This window comes from Pongo abelii, chromosome 8, assembly GCF_028885655.2.
Source record: "Pongo abelii isolate AG06213 chromosome 8, NHGRI_mPonAbe1-v2.0_pri, whole genome shotgun sequence".
NCBI lineage: Eukaryota > Metazoa > Chordata > Mammalia > Primates > Hominidae > Pongo > Pongo abelii.
Window position 1 is genome coordinate 71842031 of NC_071993.2, and position 19304 is coordinate 71861334.

At 40.6% G+C, this 19304-nt stretch overlaps 1 protein-coding gene across 8 annotated transcripts in view; it reads left to right on the forward strand.

The window, feature by feature from the left end:
• ASCC1 (activating signal cointegrator 1 complex subunit 1) overlaps window positions 1–19304 on the forward strand; it is a 126597-nt gene that overhangs the window by 71650 nt on the left and 35643 nt on the right. For 7 of the 8 annotated variants that reach the window (XM_024254060.3, XM_009245501.4, XM_054522497.2 and 4 more), the window contains 2 exons: window positions 10394–10518; window positions 15396–15481. In XM_024254060.3, coding sequence (XP_024109828.1) covers window positions 10394–10518; window positions 15396–15481 — 211 coding nt within the window. The remainder of the gene's footprint in view (window positions 1–10393; window positions 10519–15395; window positions 15482–19304) is intronic. The other variant, XM_063727612.1, reaches the window with a different exon arrangement.

The following is a 19304-nucleotide window of genomic DNA, read 5'->3' on the forward strand; positions in this document are numbered from 1 at the left end:
AAAAGTGAAATCTGCTGGATTTGGTAATTTTCTGAAAGTAGAGGGTAAGAATAAGATGAATGTGAACTCTCATGACTAAACTGGTTCATCTCAGGAATGCAAAGATGAATTAGGAACAGAAAAATCTAATAATATCCTACTAAATGGGTCAAATTAAAAAATAATAGCTAAGTGCATGGCTAAAAGACTTTTGATAAAATTTAATATTTTTTAAAGAAACTTTCAAAAAATAAAAATAGATACTGTCTAATATGATGTCTATTTTAAATCAACAATCATATTGAACAGTAATATACTAGGTTTATTCCCATTACAATCAGAAAACAGGGTTGCCTACATTTATCATTAATATTAAACACATTGTTCTGAAAGTTTTGGCTAATACCCCAGCTACAGAGACAATTTTAAAAAGTACATAGGTGTTATGTGGGAAAATTTTTTTAGAAGACCAATGGTCATTATTTGCAAATAAATAGCATTCTACTAAAAATACTTGTAAAAGCTTTAACATTGATAAGAGATCAGTAAAAGTGCTAATAAGTAGTTAGACAAAAGATAAATATCCAAAAATGAATAGTTTAGTACCTACAAAGTACCAGGCATTGTACCAGATACCATAAGGGAAACAAAAATGGGTACAATGGCTCTTATGTTAGGGAGCTTAAATCTATTCAGTAATTCATCTGTTACAAGGAAGGCTAATTTTAAAAGTAGAAGAAAACTAGGTAGGTGTTTGATAAGAGACATGAGAAGGTCATTGCTGGTAAAAGTATAAATTAATATAAGCTTTCTAGAGAGCATATTGGCCTTTTACTCCCAGAGTTTTATTTTGTATTTCTTAGACTTTGCTGATTTTCCCTGTAGGAATTTATCCAATGGAATTAATCAGAAATATGGACAAATATCTAAATGAAGATCCCGATTACAGTATTGTATATAACAGTAAATACTGGCGGCAGTCTAAATGGTCATCAAAATCAAATTGATGGAAAATAAACTGTAGAACATCTGTAGAATAGAGAATACTGTGGCTTGACTAAACATTATATCTTGGGAAAGTATTCACTGTAGATTATTATGTGTTAAAAAGAGATTACAAAGCAATTTGTATACTGCCTTCTATCTCAAAAGTGGGAAGAGAGAGCAATAGAAGAATAAGTCAGTTAGCCTGGATACATAAACAATTTACCAGTCGTTATTTCTGGATAACAAGTAACTTTTTTCTTTTAGCTTGTCTGAGATATATATATCTCTCTCAGATAGAGATATATATGTAAACAATTTGATGTTATACTTGGTATATTTGGTCAGGTCCAGGTTAGTGGTAATTAGTATGTGCTTGTAAGTGGTAGAATTGTGGTTTGACCCAGCTCTGTTTGACTGTAAAGCCTGTGCTTATGGGACAGAAAGAGGACATTAAAAATAAGTGGATATAGTCTACTCTTTTGAGACGTTTGGTGAAAAGGTGAGAGAGGTATATATCTGTGCATTAAATTCCACAATGGTGCAGCCCAGCATCACTATACATAGTTTGCCATCTTCCTTTCACAGCCAAGCCTCTTTTTACATTGTTTTTGCCTATAAAAATAAAATCTTACAGATGGGTGAAGTGAAAATTAAACAGTTCCTTTTCCCCCTCCTCCAACTCTCGAGTTTTCCTCCCCAGAGCAAATACCGAGAGTCATTGTCTATGCATATAATTTTACATAAATTGATCACATTACACATATATTTCTGCAGTTCATTCTTGTGAAATATAACCTACACATTACTTTTATGTTAGTGAATATAGATATTATGAAATACTACTACATCAGTCTAAGCAATAGCTTATGTACCATAGGACTTTGCTTAAAAATCTTTCATCATTTCTCATCATCTTTTGAATTCATAATCCTCAGTCTAGCATTCAAGATCTTCCAGTATGACACCATCTTAATACTTGAGCTTTATCTCCCACTATCTAGTCCCTGCCCTGGGCCCCAGCCTGCTTCATTATTGGTTGTTGATCTTTTGTTGTTAATATTGTTTCTTGTGACTGAAATTTCCCTTATATTACTCCTCTTTTGTCCAAATGCTATTTCTCTTTCCTCTTGCCATCCTTTCTTCTTTTTCTTAAATAGACTGTAAGATTCTTGGGGGCAGCGAGTTATGTGTTATTCGGCTGCCTTTTGTAATGCATGACATAGATGTTCGAAGAATGTTTGTTTTTTATTCATTCAACTGATGTAAAAAAATGCATTGAGTGCAGTTAGCTTCTTATCCTAAGCCCATCCTCCTTGTAACCTATACTGGTCCTAACCCCACTATAATCTCTTCCACTTTTAAATTACCCAAAACACTCTGTATCGCTTATGTTATTACCAAAATCTACTTTACAGTCTCATATAAAAATAATAACAAAATTTTATCTTAGTGGATTGTAGATCTATTAAGGACCATCTTTGCTTAGTTTTTATTCTTGTAGTCACTAGGATAATGTCTATACACAGTGAGCACTCAGGAAGCATTAATTGGATGGAGCTGAATTAAATTGGGAGGGAAAGCCCAAACAAAAGCCTGAAATTTGCACTTTCTAGGCAGTCAGTGATCATTCTGCAGCAAACACCTTATATGTAAAGATGGTCCTGGAATGCTTGAGCTTTATAGCACTTACAGGCCTTTAAACTAAGAGCTTAGATTTAGTGCATTAATAACTGGCTTCTGTTTTCAAATCCAAAACACTATCTGAGTGATAAAGCTGCTTAAGAATAATTCATTCCTTTTTTCATAGCAACTCTGTTATATTTAATTTGCTTATTAGGAAGCAAAGGCATAGAGAAGCTTTGTGATTTATTCATAAACAGGAAAGGATCAATAAAATAAGAATTGAAATAATATACTGTTAGAAATGGCTGGGTGCAGTGGCTCACGCCTGTAATCCCAGCACTTTGGGAGGCCAACATTGGGTGGATCACGAGGTCAGGAGATCGAGACCATCCTGGCTAACACGGTGAAACCCTGTCTCTACTAAAAAATACAAAAAATTAGCCGGGCACGAGTGGCGGGCACCTGTAGTCCCAGCTGCTCGGGAGGCTGAGGCAGGACAATCGCTTGAACCTGGGAGGCGAAGGTTGCAATGAGCTGAGATTGTGCCACTGTACTCCAGACTGGGCAACAGAGTGAGACTCCGTCTCAAAAAAAAAAAAAAAAAAAGAGAGAAATATAGTGACATATTGTCAACCTGAAATTTAGTGGTTATGTCCAAGTACCCTTAAGCTCTCTTAATAGAATTCCAGAATATTTGCTATCTGTGAATTCATTCATGAATGCATGTAAACTGTTGAGCGCTGATTATGTGCCAATTAGGCATTAGTTTAGGTGCAGAGGTAAAACAGTGAATAAGACAAAGAGCCAGTCTTCATGGAGTGCACAGTGAATTGAAAACAGATCAAGTCGGGCGCGGTGGCTCACGCCTGTAATCCCAGCACTTTGGGAGGCCAAGGTGGGCGGATCACCTGAGGTCAGTGGATCAGCCTGGCCAACATGGCAAAACCGCATCTCTGCTAAAAACACAAAAATTAGCTGGGTGTGGTGGCGAATGTCTGTAATCCCAGCTACTTGGGAGGTGGAGGTTGCAGTGAGCCAAGATTGCGCCACTGCACTCCAGCCTAGGTGACAGAGTGACTCCATCTCAAAAAAAAAAAAAGAAAGAGGAAACAGCACAGGCTGCCTGTAGACTTGGATTCTGGTTCCTCTGTCACTGACTGAGCAACCCAGCTTCTCTGCATCATTTCCTCCTGTGTAAAAAGAGCAGGTTACACTAGAACTTTTTAAAGGATATTAGTCCCTTCAAAGTTTTGAGTCTGTAAATTGTCAGAAATCCTAGTTTTCCAGAAAGACAAAGGTGGAAACTGATTTCTTTCATGTAATCTGTTTAGTTTACTTACTCCAGTATTTCATGCTTCGTGTTTCATGTTCAGTTTTATATAGCTGAACTCCCTGTCTACTTTTTTTCTCCAAGAGATTAAGGGGGAAAGTGAGGAATTATTCTGTTGTAATTTGTAACTGAAGTGCAATTTGCGGTGCATGGTTATATTCAGACCTAAGTTATATTTAGAAATATTATGGTTCAGCCAGGCACAGTGGCTCACACCTGTAATCCCAACACTTTGGGAGGCCAAGGCAGGTGGATCATTTGAGGACAGGAGTTTGAGACCAGCCTGGGCAACGTGGCAAAACCCTGTCTCTACTAAAAATACAAAAATTAGCTGGTGGTAGTGGCGCATGCCTGTAATCCCAGCTACTCGGGAGACTGAGGCAGGAGAATTGCTTGAGCCTGGGAGGCAGAGGGTTGCGGTGAGCCGAGATCGTGCCACTGCACTCTAGCCTGGGCGAGAGAGTGAGACCCTGTCTCTGAAAAAAAAAAAAAAAAAGAAGAAGAAGAAATATTATGGTTCTTAGATGGTGTTAATCAGAAACTTTTAAAAGCAGTTTATCTGAAAATTTTTTCTGATTATGTAACCTCACCATCTATAGATATACATTTAACACAAAAAGGTTAAGTGTTTATTTGTGCATGGTGAGGTTATGTTTTCCTTTTTATGCTTTTCTGTACTTTTTTCATATGTTCTATAATGAGCTTGTATTATTTTTGTAATTGGGGAAAAAGATTAAGATAACTACATAAGGAAGCACAACATTTCTCTTAACTGGTTTCCATGCTTTTAGTTTTTTTTTTTAGTTTTTCCTTATGTTTCTTGCTTTTTTTTTTTTTTTGGAGATGTAGTCTTGCCCTGTCACCCAGGCTGGAGTGCAATGGTGCAATCTTGGCTCACTGCAACCTCTGCCTCACGTGTTCAAGCTATTCTCTTGCCTCAGCCTCCCAAGTAGCTGGGATTACAGGCATGCACCACCACACCCATCTAATTTTTTGTATCTTTAGTAGAGATGGGGTTTCACCATGTTGGCCAGGCTGGTCTCGAACTTCTGACCTCGTGATCTGCACGCCTTGGCCTCCCAAAGTGCTGGGATTACAGGCGTGAGCCACCGCGCTTGGCTTGTTTCTTGCTTCTTAAAAACTGTCATTGATGGCCTGGCATGGTGGCTCACACCTGACATCCCAGCGCTTTGGGAGGTCAAGGAGGGAAGATCGCTTGAGGCCAGGAGTTCAAGACCTACTTGAGCAATATAGTGATACCCCGTCTCTACAAAAAGTTAAAAAAAAAATTAGCTGGGCATGGTGGTATGTCCAGAATTGGTTCCTTCCGGTGGGTTCTTGGTCTTGCTGACTTCAAGAATGAGGCCGCAGACCCTCGTGGTGAGTGTTACAGTTCTTAAAGATGGTGTGTCCAGAGTTTGTTCCTTCAGATGTTCAGATGTGTCTGGAGTTTCTTCCTGCCAGTGGGTTTGTGGTCTTGCTGACTTCAGGAGTGAAGCTGCAGACCTTTGCAGTGAGTGTTATAGCTCTTAAAGGTGGCGCATCCGGAGTTGTTTGTTCCTTCCGATGGGTTCGTGGTCTCACTGACTTCAGGAATGAAGCCGCAGACCCTCGTGGTGAGTGTTAGAGCTCATAAAGGTGGTGCAGACCCAAAGAGTGAGCAGCAGCAAGATTGATTGTGAAGAGTGAAAGAACAAAGCTTCTACAGCATGGAAGGGGGACCCAAGTGGGTTGCCGCTGCTGGCTTGGGTGGCCAGCTTTTATTCCCTTATTTGACCCCGCCCACATCCTGCTGATTGGTCCATTCTGATTGGTCCATTTTACAGAGTGCTGATTGGTGCATTTATAATCCTTTAGCTAGACACAGAGCGCTGATTGGTGCATTTTCACAGAGTGCTGATTGGTGAGTTTATAATCCTTTAGCTAGACACGGAGCGCTGATTGGTGCGTTTTCACAGAGTGCTGATTGGTGCGTTTACAATCCTTTAGCTAGATACAGAGCGCTGATTGGTGCGTTTTTACAGAGTGCTGATTGGTATGTTTACAATCATTTAGCTAGACACAGAGTGCTGATTGGTGCGTTTACAATCCTTTAGCTAGACACAGAGCGCTGATTGGTGCGTTTTCATAGAGTGCTGATTGGTGCGTTTACAATCCTTTAGCTAGACACAGAGTGCTGATTGGTGCGTTTTTACAGAGTGCCGATTGGTGCATTTACAATCCTCTAGCTAGGCAGAAAAGTTCTCCAAGTCCCCCACTCAACCCAGGAAGTCCAGCTGGCTTCACCTCTCAGTGGCATTCACTTGTAGTCCCAACAACTTGGGAGGCTGAGGCAGGAGGGTAGCTTGACCCCAGGAGTTCAAGGCTGCAGTTAGCTGTATTGTGCTACTGCACTCTAGCCTGGGCAGCAGAGTGAGATCATGTCTCTTAAAAAAAGAAAAACCACAACAACAACAAAAAACAACCCTCGGTTTCCTATGGCTTACGAAGTAAGAGTCCAATGCTGCCTGACCCATGTGGCCTTCACAGCTTGGCTTCAGCCTGCCCTTCTGTTTCACTGCTACCCTTCCCTTTCTACAGATTTTCTCCAGTCCTTGAATGTATTGTGTTCTTTGACATTCAGTCTCTCAAATACTCCGGAGAAACATTGTTTTAGAATCGCCTTCACTTCTTTGACTCCCTTATACCAGAGAATCTCACTTCTCACCACTTCCAGTGCCACTGTCCCAGCCACCTGGGTGATTGCCACAGCCTCCTAACTGCCTTCCTGCTTCTGTCCTGCCTCCACTGCTGCCTGTCCTCCACACAGCAGCCAGATCATGTCAGTCTTCTGCTGAACACCCTCCAAAAGCTCTCACCCCACTCTGTAACTACTGAAGTCGTTCCATGGGCCTGAGAGCTTCGGCTAACCTGGTCACACCTCTCTGACTTCGTCACTTCTCTCTTCCTAGTTCCACTGCAGACACTGGCATCCTTTCTATTCCTCAGTCCTTCTGTGCATATGCCCGTCTCAGATATGTGTATTTGCTGTTTCCTCTCTCCAGAATGCTTTTCCCTCAGGTCTCTGTCAAATGTCACTTTATTAGGGAGACCCTTCCTGATTACTCTACTTAACATAGTGCACCCACCCCCATTCACACTCTACTCCGTCTCTGCCGTTTCATCTCCTTCAAGGCATGTGGCACACCGAGGTGTGCGTGTGTGTTTGCTTGTTCCTCCTACCGGAATGTGAGCTGCACAAGGGTGGGGCTTGTTTTGTTCACTGCTGTGTTCCTATCACCTGTGAACACACCATCCTTTGAGGTCTTGTTCTGTCCATTTCCCCTATTGCCTGGTTTCCTTTTCTTTCTCTGTTGGATAATTTCTTGTCAGTAAGCATTTGCAACTTTTTCTCCTCATTGAAAACACACACAGCCCTCACTCAACGCTGTATCTTCAGATTCCCCAGGTATTCGTTTCTCTCCTTCAAGTTTCTTGACAGAGTTATGTGCACTTCCTGCCTTCCCTCCTCTCTGGCTCCTCCGTCACAAGATTTCTATCCTCAGTGTGCTAGCAAAACTGCTCTGATAGAGGACTCTAATTGTGAGAAACAAGGAGGCATATTTTTGCTTTTTTTCTTTTCTCTAGTGTTGTACTGTACGGTTATTCCTTTTTTCCCCCTTGTAATTCTCATTTCAGCCTCTCTGAAGTCTTCCTGTTCTTATTTCCTCATCCGTATCAGTTGTCTTTGCTGGTTCCCAGGTGGCTGGGACAGTGGCACTGGAAGTGGTGAGAAGTGAGATTCCCTGGTATAAGGGAGTCAAAGAAGTGAAGGTGATTCTAAAACAATGTTTGTCCTAAGTAATTGAGAGATTCAATATCAAAGAACACAATACATTCAAGGACTGGAGAAAATCTGTAGAAAGGGAAGGGCAGGCTGAAGCCAAGCTGTGAAGGCCACATGGGTCAGGGAGGATTGGACTTTTACTTGGAAGACCATAGGAAACCGAGGGTTGTTTTTTGTTGTTGTTGTTTTTCTTTTTTTAAGAGACGTGATCTCACTCTGCTGCCCAGGCTAGAGTGCAGTGGCACAATCACAGCTCACTGCAGCCTTGAACCCCTGGGGTCAAGCTATCCTCCTGCCTCAGCCTCCCGAGTTGCTGGGACTACAAGTGCATGCCACCATGCCCAGTTAATTAAAAAAATTTTTTTTGTAGAGACGAGGTATCACTATATTGCTCAAGTGGGTCTTGAACTTCTGGCCTCAAGCAATCTTCCCTCTTTGGCCTCCCAAAGTGCTGGGATGACAGGTGTGAGCCACCATGCATGCGCCACTACCACCCAGCTAATTTTTGTATTTTTAGTAGAGATGAGGTTTTGCCATGTTAAGAGCGTCTATCCCATGCTTTTAACTACTGTTGCTACACTGACAACTCCCAAATCTGTCATTTGCCTAGATTTTCTCCTGGGCGCCAGGCCTGTATTTCCATCTCTCTTGCTGGACATGTCTTACTTGCATCCCTTGCCACATGTGCAAAATCCTGCACAGTATTAACCTCCTCCCCAAGATGACACAGCAGAACAATAAGCAGTTGCTTCCCCACAGCCTCCCACCTTGGTTAATGAGTCACCTGGTCATTTTAGGAGTCATTCTCAACCACTTCCTCTCCCTTAACACAGTCAGATCCGAATGGGCACCAGCTTCTCTCTCACATAGCTCTTGTGAACCCATTCCCTTGTCTCAGTTCTCATTGCCACACCATAGTTAAGTCAGGGTGTCCAATCTTTAGGTTTCCCTGGGCCACATTGGAAGAAGAAGGAATTGTCTTGGGCCACACATAAAATACACTAACACTAATGATGGCTGATGAGCTAAAAAAAAAAAAATTACACAAAAAAATCTTACAATGTTTTAAGAAAGTTTACGAATTTCTTTTGGGCTGCATTCAAAGCCGTCCTAGGCCACGGGTTGGACAAGCTTGGTTTAGATCTTCATCATCCCCTCCTTACCCCCTTTGTTTTTGAGATGGGATCTTGCTCTGTTGCCCAGGCTGGAGTGCAGTGGTGCAATCATGGCTTAATGCAGGCTTAAACTCCTGGGCTCAAGCAGTCCTCTTGCCTCAGCCTCCTGGTAGCTAGGACTGTAGGCACATGCCATGATGGGTGGCTAATTTTTAAAAATGTTTTGTAGAGACACAGTCTCACTATATTCTCTAGGCTGGTCTGAGACTCCTGGCCCAAGCAATCCTTGCGCCTCAGCCTCCTAAAGTTCTGGGATTACAGGTGTGAGCCACCATGCCTGTTTCCATTTCCCCCTTTATAGTGCAGTCCTTAGGAACAGGGACTCTGAAGCCAGACTGCATACATTCTAATTTTGTTTTTCTTTTTTGTTTTGTTTTGAGATGGAGTCTCACTCTGTCACCCAGGCTGAAGTGCGGTGGCACAGTCTCGGCTCACTGCAACCTCTGCCTCCTGGGTTCAAGCAGTCCTCCTGCTTCAGCCTCCCAGGTAACTGGGATTACAAGCATGTGCCACCATGCCCAGCTAATTTTTGTATTTTTAGTAGAGACGGGGTTTCACCATGTTGGCCAGGCTGGTCTCGAACTCCTGACCTCAAGTGATCGGCCTGCCTCAGCCTCCCAAAGTGCTGGGATCACAGGCATGAGCCACTGCACCCGGCCCCTTCTAATTTTGGATTTGTCACTTAGTTTTGTGACTTTGGTCAAGTTTTGTAACTTCTCTGTGCCTTGGCTTCTGTATTGGTAAATAGGGATAATTGGTTATGAGGATTAAATGATTTAACAGATAAAAAGTGCTTAGAGCAGTGCCTGACACATCATGGTGATGTTGACTGTTGAAGTAGCCACCTGGCTGACTGACCTCTGTAGCTGTTCCTCTTCTAAAGCCCTTCCCACTCTGCTGTTGAGTCAGCTTTCAAAAATGGACACCAGACCACATTATTCCCTTTTGAAAGTCGTTCTGTGGCTTCCCTAATCTGACCACTACTTATAGACTTAGCTCATCTCCATTGTCCCTTTTCTCTCACTCTCTGTCATAGCTGTATTGTAAATAATTGACAGTTTTTTGAATATGCTGTGGTCTTGCATGCCTTGGCATCTTTGCATTTGCTATTTCTTCTTCTACTTGAAGTGCCCCTCCTTCCCTGGTGTTATTTGCAAATCTTTAATAATCATTCCAGACTATGTCTAAACCTCCTGTGGAAACCTGGCCCTCTCCATGTAGAGTTGATCACTCCCTTCACGCTCACCATAATATATTGCCATCATTTATTTCTACTATCTGTTAAGCAGACAAACAAGACTGAGCTTTAGCTCCATGATGGTGGGAGATGAGTCTCTTATTCTTCCTCTTCTGATGCAGGGCTTTGTATAGTGATTAGCACAGAGCACAGGCTCCATAAACATTGTTGAATTAGTAATCGCATGTTCAGAAGTTTACTAAGATTTCTGCACTACTTTTCTCCAATTTCTCCAGGCTGCAGGAATTAGTTGATCGAGTGCTGGAACGTTTTCAGGCATCTGGACTAATAGTGAAAGAGTGGAATACTGTGAAACTGCATGCTACAGTTATGAATACACTATTCAGGAAAGACCCCAATGGTAAGTCCCCCAGAGAACTATAGCACAGTTTGTGATAAGCAGCCTTGTGGCATCTCTGAGGTTTATGTAGAATGGGCTATCAAAGAATCTCTGATACATCTTCTTTTTTAGACCTCTTAGCTTATTCTGATGAGCATAGTAGAGGTGGGCAAGAACATATACAGCATGGGACTGTGGCTTCCAGATCTTTTATTTCTGTCACACATAGGATTGCCATATTTAGCAAATAAAAATACAGGATGCTCTGGTAAATTTTATATAAACAGTGAATAAATTTTTGGCATAAGTACGTCACATGCAATACTTGGTGGCTTTTTTTTTTTAAAGAGAAAAAAGAAAGGAAGGTGAGCTAGTAAAAGTAAATGTTAAATCAGTGTTTCTCAACCAGGGGTGATTTTGCCCCCAGATGACATTTGGCATTATCTGGAGACATTTTTGGTTATCATAGTCAGAGAGCTGGAGATGGGTTGCTGCTGGCATCTAGTGGGTGCTAACACTCTACAATGCATGGGACGGTCCCCCATGACAAAGAATTATTCTTCCCAAAATGTCGTAGCACAGAGGTTGAGAAACCTTGTGTTAAAATAATAATTTTTTTTTTCATGGACTCTGAGCCTTTTTATAAAAATGCCTTGTTTTAATCCTTGATTTGGGATAGTTGTTTATTTCAAAAAGAAGTTTTCTTTTCTTCCTGTCCCTATCTCCAAAGTGAAAGCTTCTCTAGTACCTTCAGCATCAGATCAGGAGTCACACATTCAAGCCATATGCCACTCTTCCTTCCAAGACTCACGGTTCAAAATACACTAGCAGCACCAAGATCATGTATTCCGGTTTCATTTCCTTTCTTGAGCCCTGACCTTGGTTTTAGAAAATCTAGATGGGGGCCAGGCACGGTGGCTTATGCCTGTAATCCTAGCACTTTGGAAGGCTGAGGCGGGTGGATCACTTGCGTTTAGGAGTTCAAGACCAGCCTGGCCAACATGGTGAAACCCCGTCTCTACTAAAAATAGAAAAATTAGCCGGGTGTGGTGGCACATGCCTGTAATCCCAGCTACTTGGGAGGTTGAGGCAAGACAATCGCTTGAACCTGGGAGGCGGAGGTTACAGTGTGCCGAGATCGCACTCCAGCCTGGCAACAGAGCAAGACTCCTTCTCAAAAAAAAAAAAATCTATCTAGAGAAGATAACTTCTCCTCTAGATAGAAGAGAACTATCAGGACTTGAACCATTGACTATTTGTAGGTTTTTAGTTAGGACAATTTGTGTGTCCCTTTTAGTTAAGGCACGTCTTTTAATTTCTCTCAGATATGTACCAAAGATCCCAACTGGCAATCATTTGATAATTAACCCCATTGGTTACAGTCATGGTAGGACCAAGAAATTTGTAGCTATCTAGTTATTAGTTCTAAAATACTACTATTTTGTGATGCCATATTGAATTTTATTTAAGACTTATAAATAAATCTCTATTTTACTTTTGAGAACACTGAGATTAAAAGAGCTTCAAATAACTCAGTTAAAGCCTATATACTCTTGTTTGGGTAGGTAATAGAATCCAAAACTTTGAACTTGTTCCAGTTGAGTGTGTATGTGTGTGTGTGTGTGTATATATATATATATGTATATATATAGTTTCGAAATGGAGTCTCGCTCTGTCACCCAGGCTGGAGTGCGCAGTGGCGCAATCTCAACTCACTGCAACCTCCGCCCCCCGGGTTCAAGCGATTCTCCTGCCTCAGCCTCCTGAGTAGCTGGGATTACAGGCACCTGCCACTGTGCTCGGCTAATTTTTGTATTGTTAGTAGAGACAGGGTTTCACCATCTTGTCCAGGCTGATCTTGAACTCCTGACCTTGTGATCCACCTGCCTCAGCCTCCCAGAGGGCTGGGATTACAGGCATGAGCCACTGCGCCCGGCCCAGTTGAGCATATTTCTTTCCTTCGGGGAGTAGTACTACAGGAAGTAGGAATATTTTTGATATCTATGTATTATAATGTAGCTTGTCCAGTGGAAACATGTAACTAGATTTGTGCTATTTGTTTTATTCTGAACAGTGTATTTTAATTTTGGAAAACAAATTGAGAATCCCCTGAGATGATGTGTATTTTAACATTATTATGTAAAGGCAGAGTTTCAGAACTCTGGAGTATACTCTAAATTTATTGTTTCAGAAGACATACTGTATTAAGAAAACTGTCTGTGATGATTGAAGTATTCTGTAACTGTGGTGTCCAATATGGTAGCCACTAGACACATGGGGTTATTGAGCACTTGAAAGGTGGCCAGTGAGACTGTGAAAGTGAACTTTTATTTTTAATTAAAATTTATGGGGCCACATCTGGATAGTGGCCACTGTTTTGGGCGTTGCGGGTATAGACAGTATTTTATTAGACATTTATTAGCTATCAGTACTTTTTCCATTTGTCTTAGTCCTTAAATATTTGTTCAGCGCTCTTAAAACTATATCGTGGTCCATCATTAACTAATCTCTTAACATAGGAAGAGTTCAGATATGTAGGAATCTGTATATTCTAAGTTGTGTGGATCCAGGTTTATATTCAGTTAGCACTAGAGCTTTATATAAGAGAGTGTTGTGTGTTCACAGTCTAGTTATCCCTCTGTTTTCAGATGTTCAAAATATAATTGCTTTATTGAGATATAATTCACATACTCTACAATTTACTCTCTTGAGATATATATATATAATTTAGTGGTTTTTAGTCTGGTTACAGTTGTATAGCCATCACCACAATCAGTTCTAGAACATTTTCATCACCCTAAAATGAAACCCCATACCCATTGGCAGTCACTTTCCATTTCTTCCTACCCCTCTCACTCTGCCCTCCCCTGACCTCCACCAAGCCCTAGGCACCACTTGCCTACTTTATGTCTCTATAGAGCTGCCTGTTGTGGACATTTCATATAAACAGAATCATGCTGTATGTGATCTTTTGTGGCTGGCTGCTTTCACTTAGCATAATATTTTCAAGGCTTATCCATATTATAACACATCAGTACTTCATTCCTTTTTTGTTTTGTTTTCTGTGTGGTTTTTTTTTTTTTTGAGACAAGGTCTCTGTTGCCCAAGCTGGGGTGTAGTAGAGTGATCTTGGCTCTCTGCAACCTCCACCTCCCGCACTCAAATGATTCTCGCACCTCAGCCTCCTGAGTAGTTGGGACTACAGGCACATGCCACTACACCCAGCTAATTTTTAAACTTTTTTTTTTTTTTTTCCTAAGATGGAGTTTTGCTTTTGTTGCCTAGGCTGGAGTACAATGGTGCAATCTTGGCTCACTGCAACCCCTGCCTCCCAGGTTCAGGTGATTCTCTTGCCTCGGCCTCCTGAGTAGCTGCGATTACAGGTGTGCGCCACCATGCCCGGCTAATTTTTACATTTTTGGTAGAGACGGGGTTTCACCGTGTTGGTCAGGCTAGTCTCCAACTCCTGACCTAAGGTGATCCACCTGTCCTGGCCTCCCAAAGTGCTGGGATTACAGGCATGAGCCACCACGCCCGGCTTAAACTTTTTTTTATAGTGACAAGATCTCACTATATTGCCCAGGTTGGTTTCAAACTCCTGGGATCAAGTGATCCTTCTGCCTCAGCCTCCCAAAGTGTTGGGATTACAGACGTGAGCCACCAGGCCTGGTGCTTCATTTTTTATGGCTGAATAATATTCCATTGTATGGATATGCCACATTTTATGTATCCTTTCATCAGTTGGTGGGCATTTGTGTTGTTTCCACTTTTTGATATTTATTTGGTATTAATTTATTTGTTGTTCTTTTGCAACTTCACACATTCTCTTTCTCTTAATTTTAAGTTGTGAAATATGAATGGGGTTGGGATCTTTGTTTAAGAGCATCCTTCTCATTAGAGAAATAGTTCCATAGTTACCCATGTGCAACTCCAGTGGGCTAGCTGAAATGTATTATGTATTATGTTCATGGAGTTTTTAAAACTCTAGATGTATTTCATCAATTCTGGCCTAGTACTCTCCTTACTTATATAAGTAAAATAACATACTTAAATGTGGAAATAAGTATTTTTGAAGGTCTGTCAGTGGGTAGGAAATGATTATATTTCAGAAAATATTCTGAGTTAATTCTTGAGGATGCTTTGAATTTTTTGTACTCTGGACTCTCCTGTGTTGAATTTTTACTTGAGAAGGACATGAAATGATGTTACTTTTTTTTTCTTTCCTGTTTCCCTCTCCTTTGATATTCTTTTTCTTGCCAGCCTTTAAGGATGTCTTTTGAGATACGCAACCCAAATTAACTCCAGAAGCTAGAGCACAGCTTGGTTTAGGCTAAGGTCATAGATTTGCTGCATTCCTGTGTAGAATGTCTGTAAGGATACCTTTGATTGCAACTAAAGGGCTCTTTTTACTTGGGGGGAGGTCCTTAAATCAACCCAGAGCATGAGTGCAGCAGTTTTGACTAGCTAATGTGTGAACTCTTATGTATTTTTACATATTTAAAATTATATGCCACTTTTCTTGGGTCTATAGAACGTAAGGAACCTTTGAAGATCACTTAGTCCTGCCTCTCACTTTGTCAATGAGGAACTAAGGTCCACAATGGAGACATAATTTGCCTAATAATGTAGCTAGTTGCATAGTTAGGAATGTATAGTGAGTGCCTGGAGAATGTCGAATGAATAGATGAATGAATAAGTGTATACTGAATGAATTGTTGACAGAACTGAGACTAGAAGCCAGGTCTCTTGATTCATAACCTGACATTTTTCCTCTGCATTATGCCACTTTCCAGGTAGTTCGTGAAAATTTTGCTAGTCGTACCTATGTACCTATAGAAATCCAAGAGAAAACAAACAATCAATCTAAGCTTCTAACATTATCTTTGGAATATTTACAGCTGAAGGCAGGTACAATCTCTACACAGCGGATGGCAAATATATCTTCAAGGAAAGAGAATCATTTGATGGCCGAAACATTTTAAAGGTCAGTATGAAGCAGAGTGAATTGGAAATCCTTTGGCACATGTCCTAAATAAGGGAGGAAAACAAGTAGTTCTCCTTTTAACAATAGAGTATATTTTTTCATACTTCTTCCTACTTGTTTTTTTTAATTATCTAAAGGGAAAGAGAGGAAAAGTAGGTGGTCCTCTTAAGGCTTTGGCACTTCTAGAGTATTTGAAATTGGTGGTTTGTTTGTTTATTTGTTTATCTGAGACAGTGTCTCGCTCTCTTGCTCACGCTGGAGTGCAGTGGTGCAAACGCTGCTCACTGGAGCCTTGACCTCCTGGGCTCAAGTAGTCCTGCCACCTCTGTCTCCCAAAGTGCTGGAATTACAGGTGTGAGCCTCTGCACCCTGCCTGAAATTGGTGATATAAGAAACACTTAGGAAAAAAAAAAAAAAAAGAAAGAAACCCTTAGGTATTCCAACTACTTGGATTCATAGAAATAAGTTGATCTCAACCTAAGTTTTACTCTGTACTTACCTCTAGAGGTTTGAGCTTGCATTTTTTTAGTGGAAAATAATTATTTGTCTTGTTTTAGTAGATTTTTCTCTTTACCCACAAAGTCAATCTCTGTGGTGGCTTTATAATCCATTTTTACTCAGGAACAGCCTATGTCCTAAAAAGTAGATGGTCCATTTTTGACCGTTAAAGCTTTGCCTTTCTGAGTGTTGAATTAATCTATGAAATGTAAGTAAAGGGGTTCTTCAGGATTACATTTGTCTTTCTCTAACAGACTACCCTTCTGTAATATTCATGATTTATGCCTTCTCCATCAGGTTAGCATGCCATTGTTCCTCTGGACAAAGAGAAACATAAGTTGATACTAATGGAGAGGTTTTCAATTCTCCTTTTCACTTGCTCTGTAAGGGTTTAGGTCATTTTCAAGGCTATGGGTGTTTTGCTGAGGTGGAGGAAGGAGTATATGATAACGTCAGAATAGGCTTTAGCTTTAGAAATGCTTTTACTTTTTCTTCCCTATCCCACCCTCCATTCCCTTATCTTGTCGCTTTACAGTTTTTTTGCCAAATGCCTAATGTGACCCCATTGCCTTAATTAATGACATCACTCTTCAGCAGCTGTGACTGCTTACCATGGAGCCCAATAGGGCAGCGTCAGCCATCGACTCAGACAGGCATTCCTGCACCCACATTGCAGAGCTATGCCGAGTCCTTCCTTTCCTTGATATGTTTTCTCTTTTTGAGTAGTTTTCTCGTTTTTGAGGTAGCTTTGGGTTTGAGTGGCAGGCTGCTAATGAATTCAGTTGTAGTTAACTTTACTGTTTTTTCCAGGCTACAGCTTCGGTGTGATATGAATCTTTCTCCTCCTTTATCTCCCTTCTTTGGGGATTTTCCAGTATCAAAATGAATTACTTTGCTTTTTGTTGTTGTTAATTTGGTTAAGAAAGAAAATAGACTGAATGGGGAAAGAAATCTTTAGGAATGGCTCAAAGCCAACTGGGTTTTCATGGAATTAAAACTGAAGCCTTGTGTGTTGGTACAAGTCAGGTGTGAGGTGCTTTGACATCTGTAAGAGTGGGGTGATGGCAGAGAGCCTGTTGGGTGGCCGTATGAGCAGTGTGGAGCTCTTACCTTGCTATAGAATTTCTCTCATTCTGGAAAGTAAGTTTTCAGTTTAACTGCTTTTTCCTGAAATCTTCTGAACTACCCCAGTCATGATATGAATGTAGCTCCCTCTAGTGTTGACAAGGACTTGCTGTATCAGTAATACCCTTATTAATTCAAGCCCAATCACTTTTAGAGCTGGACCTAGCTAGATTCTTGGAGACCATTTAGTTCAATTCCCCACTTTAATCTCTGACACGAAATCTACTAAGGTAAAGTGACTTGTCAGAGGTACCGCTAGTTAGTAGCAGAATCTGAATCAGAACAGAAAGACTCAAAACTCACAAATTGAGCATTATTTTCTGCTGCCTCCCGTAAAGATGCCCAGTGTTTAGGTAGAGACCATTAGATATTTGAAGTTGGGCATATCTGCCTGATCTGGGATAATGGCCAATTAAAGCTTGTTTCATAAATGGTGGGGCAGTGAGTGTGCCAATTAGTCTAAAACCGTAGCTAGTTAATAATTAGATTTTTGTATCGAATATAATATCAACACTAACAGAAATACTTATTGACTGTATACCATCTGCCAGACTACGTGCCTTAAAGATGATACAGTCATTATGATACAATCCCTGCCTTCTAGGAGCTTCCAGTCCATGAGGGGTACAGATAGTTAATAGACAATTAGAATACAAAAACCGTGGGGTGAGTTATGGACAAGTGCCTTTGACCACAGATAGTTATGATGACGTATCATTTAGTATAGTATTTAATATTTTACTCCTTAATCACTAGTTCCAGAAAAATAATCTTTCACCTATGTTCAATCAAGAGAATTAACTTCTTTTTAAAAATAAAAGTCAATTGTGGGCTCCAACAGTTACCTCCCACCCCCAACACAGAGGCAAGTAAATATGTTTGTGAAGTAGCCATAGTCCACCCACCTTTTGGCATTACCATGAATGGACATGTCTTTCTCAATTAAAACATGAGACTCCATGGCTCCTGAAGCCCTTAAAATAAAAACAGGATTTAGAAAACCAGTGGACTTCATATATATAGTTTTTGTGTGATATGAAATTATTATGTTTAGAAAGAAAAAAATCAATTTCACTAACAAGATAGGAACTGACTTGGAGTAAACAGAAAGGTTAACTGTATTGGTTGTTAAGGAGCCCAGGCATACGTGTGCAGCATATTAACAGCTACATAGGCCAAGGATCAGGAATGCTGGTGATGGGAGGCAGCCTTAGAAAAAAAATCAACTTCATCTACTATTCAAAGAGAAACAAAACAAGAAAGAAAGTCATTGCTCATTGCTGTAAGAATTTAATGAGTAACAGCCAATTGCTATTCTACTCCATGAAGAAAATTGGTTCTTTTGGCTTGGTATAATATGTGTTCTGGGAGCCTTAATAAGAAAAAAAGAAATCTTTAATGACTGTTGCAGATGGAAGCCACATTTTTCTTTTGTACAGCTTTTTTGAGAGTTGTTGCGGCTGTAATATACTAGTGTCTGGTTATTCCTAGTTAAAAATAAGAAAGTCTTTCCCTAAGAAAGACTTTGAATTAAGAATTGACAACTAGAATCATTCTCCTGTGGTTGTTCAAACCTGAAAAAGAACAAACATATTTGGTTATGGTGGTTTTTTATGGAAAAGTGCCAGATAGCTCCAAAAGGAGGATGCATGAGTGAAGAAGACCTAGGCCAAATTAATGGGATGGTGTCCCCTCAGAGAGTATCCATTTCTAATCTAAGAGATAGCAAAAAAAAAAAAAAAAAAAAAAAAGATGTTGTTTGTTTGTATAGCCATAGGCAGTGATAAATTTATAATTGGAGAAATCATACTGACCTAAAGACACACTGCCTGGAAGTAAATGCTCCCTCACTAGCTAGAAGTAAAATGGTCATTAATTGCCAGTTTCTGGGGAGAGAGGTAATGACAGTCTGTTTGGGGTCTTAAGCAATAGAATCAGTATTCCAAGATTGTGCTCTCAGCAGATTGAACTGGGGGTACAATGTTAACTGTTCAAAAGCATAGCTTCTGACTGCAGAGTGAAGAGGAGGCATTAGAGCCCTAGGTTGTACTCGTCAGAGAAGGTGATATGGTACAAATAAAGGCACAGTGATATATTTGGGAAAGAATGGAAAGTACTATAGGTCTAAAGTCAGAGGAAGTGTAAAAGTGCCATTTCTTTAGACACTTAAAAATCCTGGAAAATATAAGCCATGTAAAAG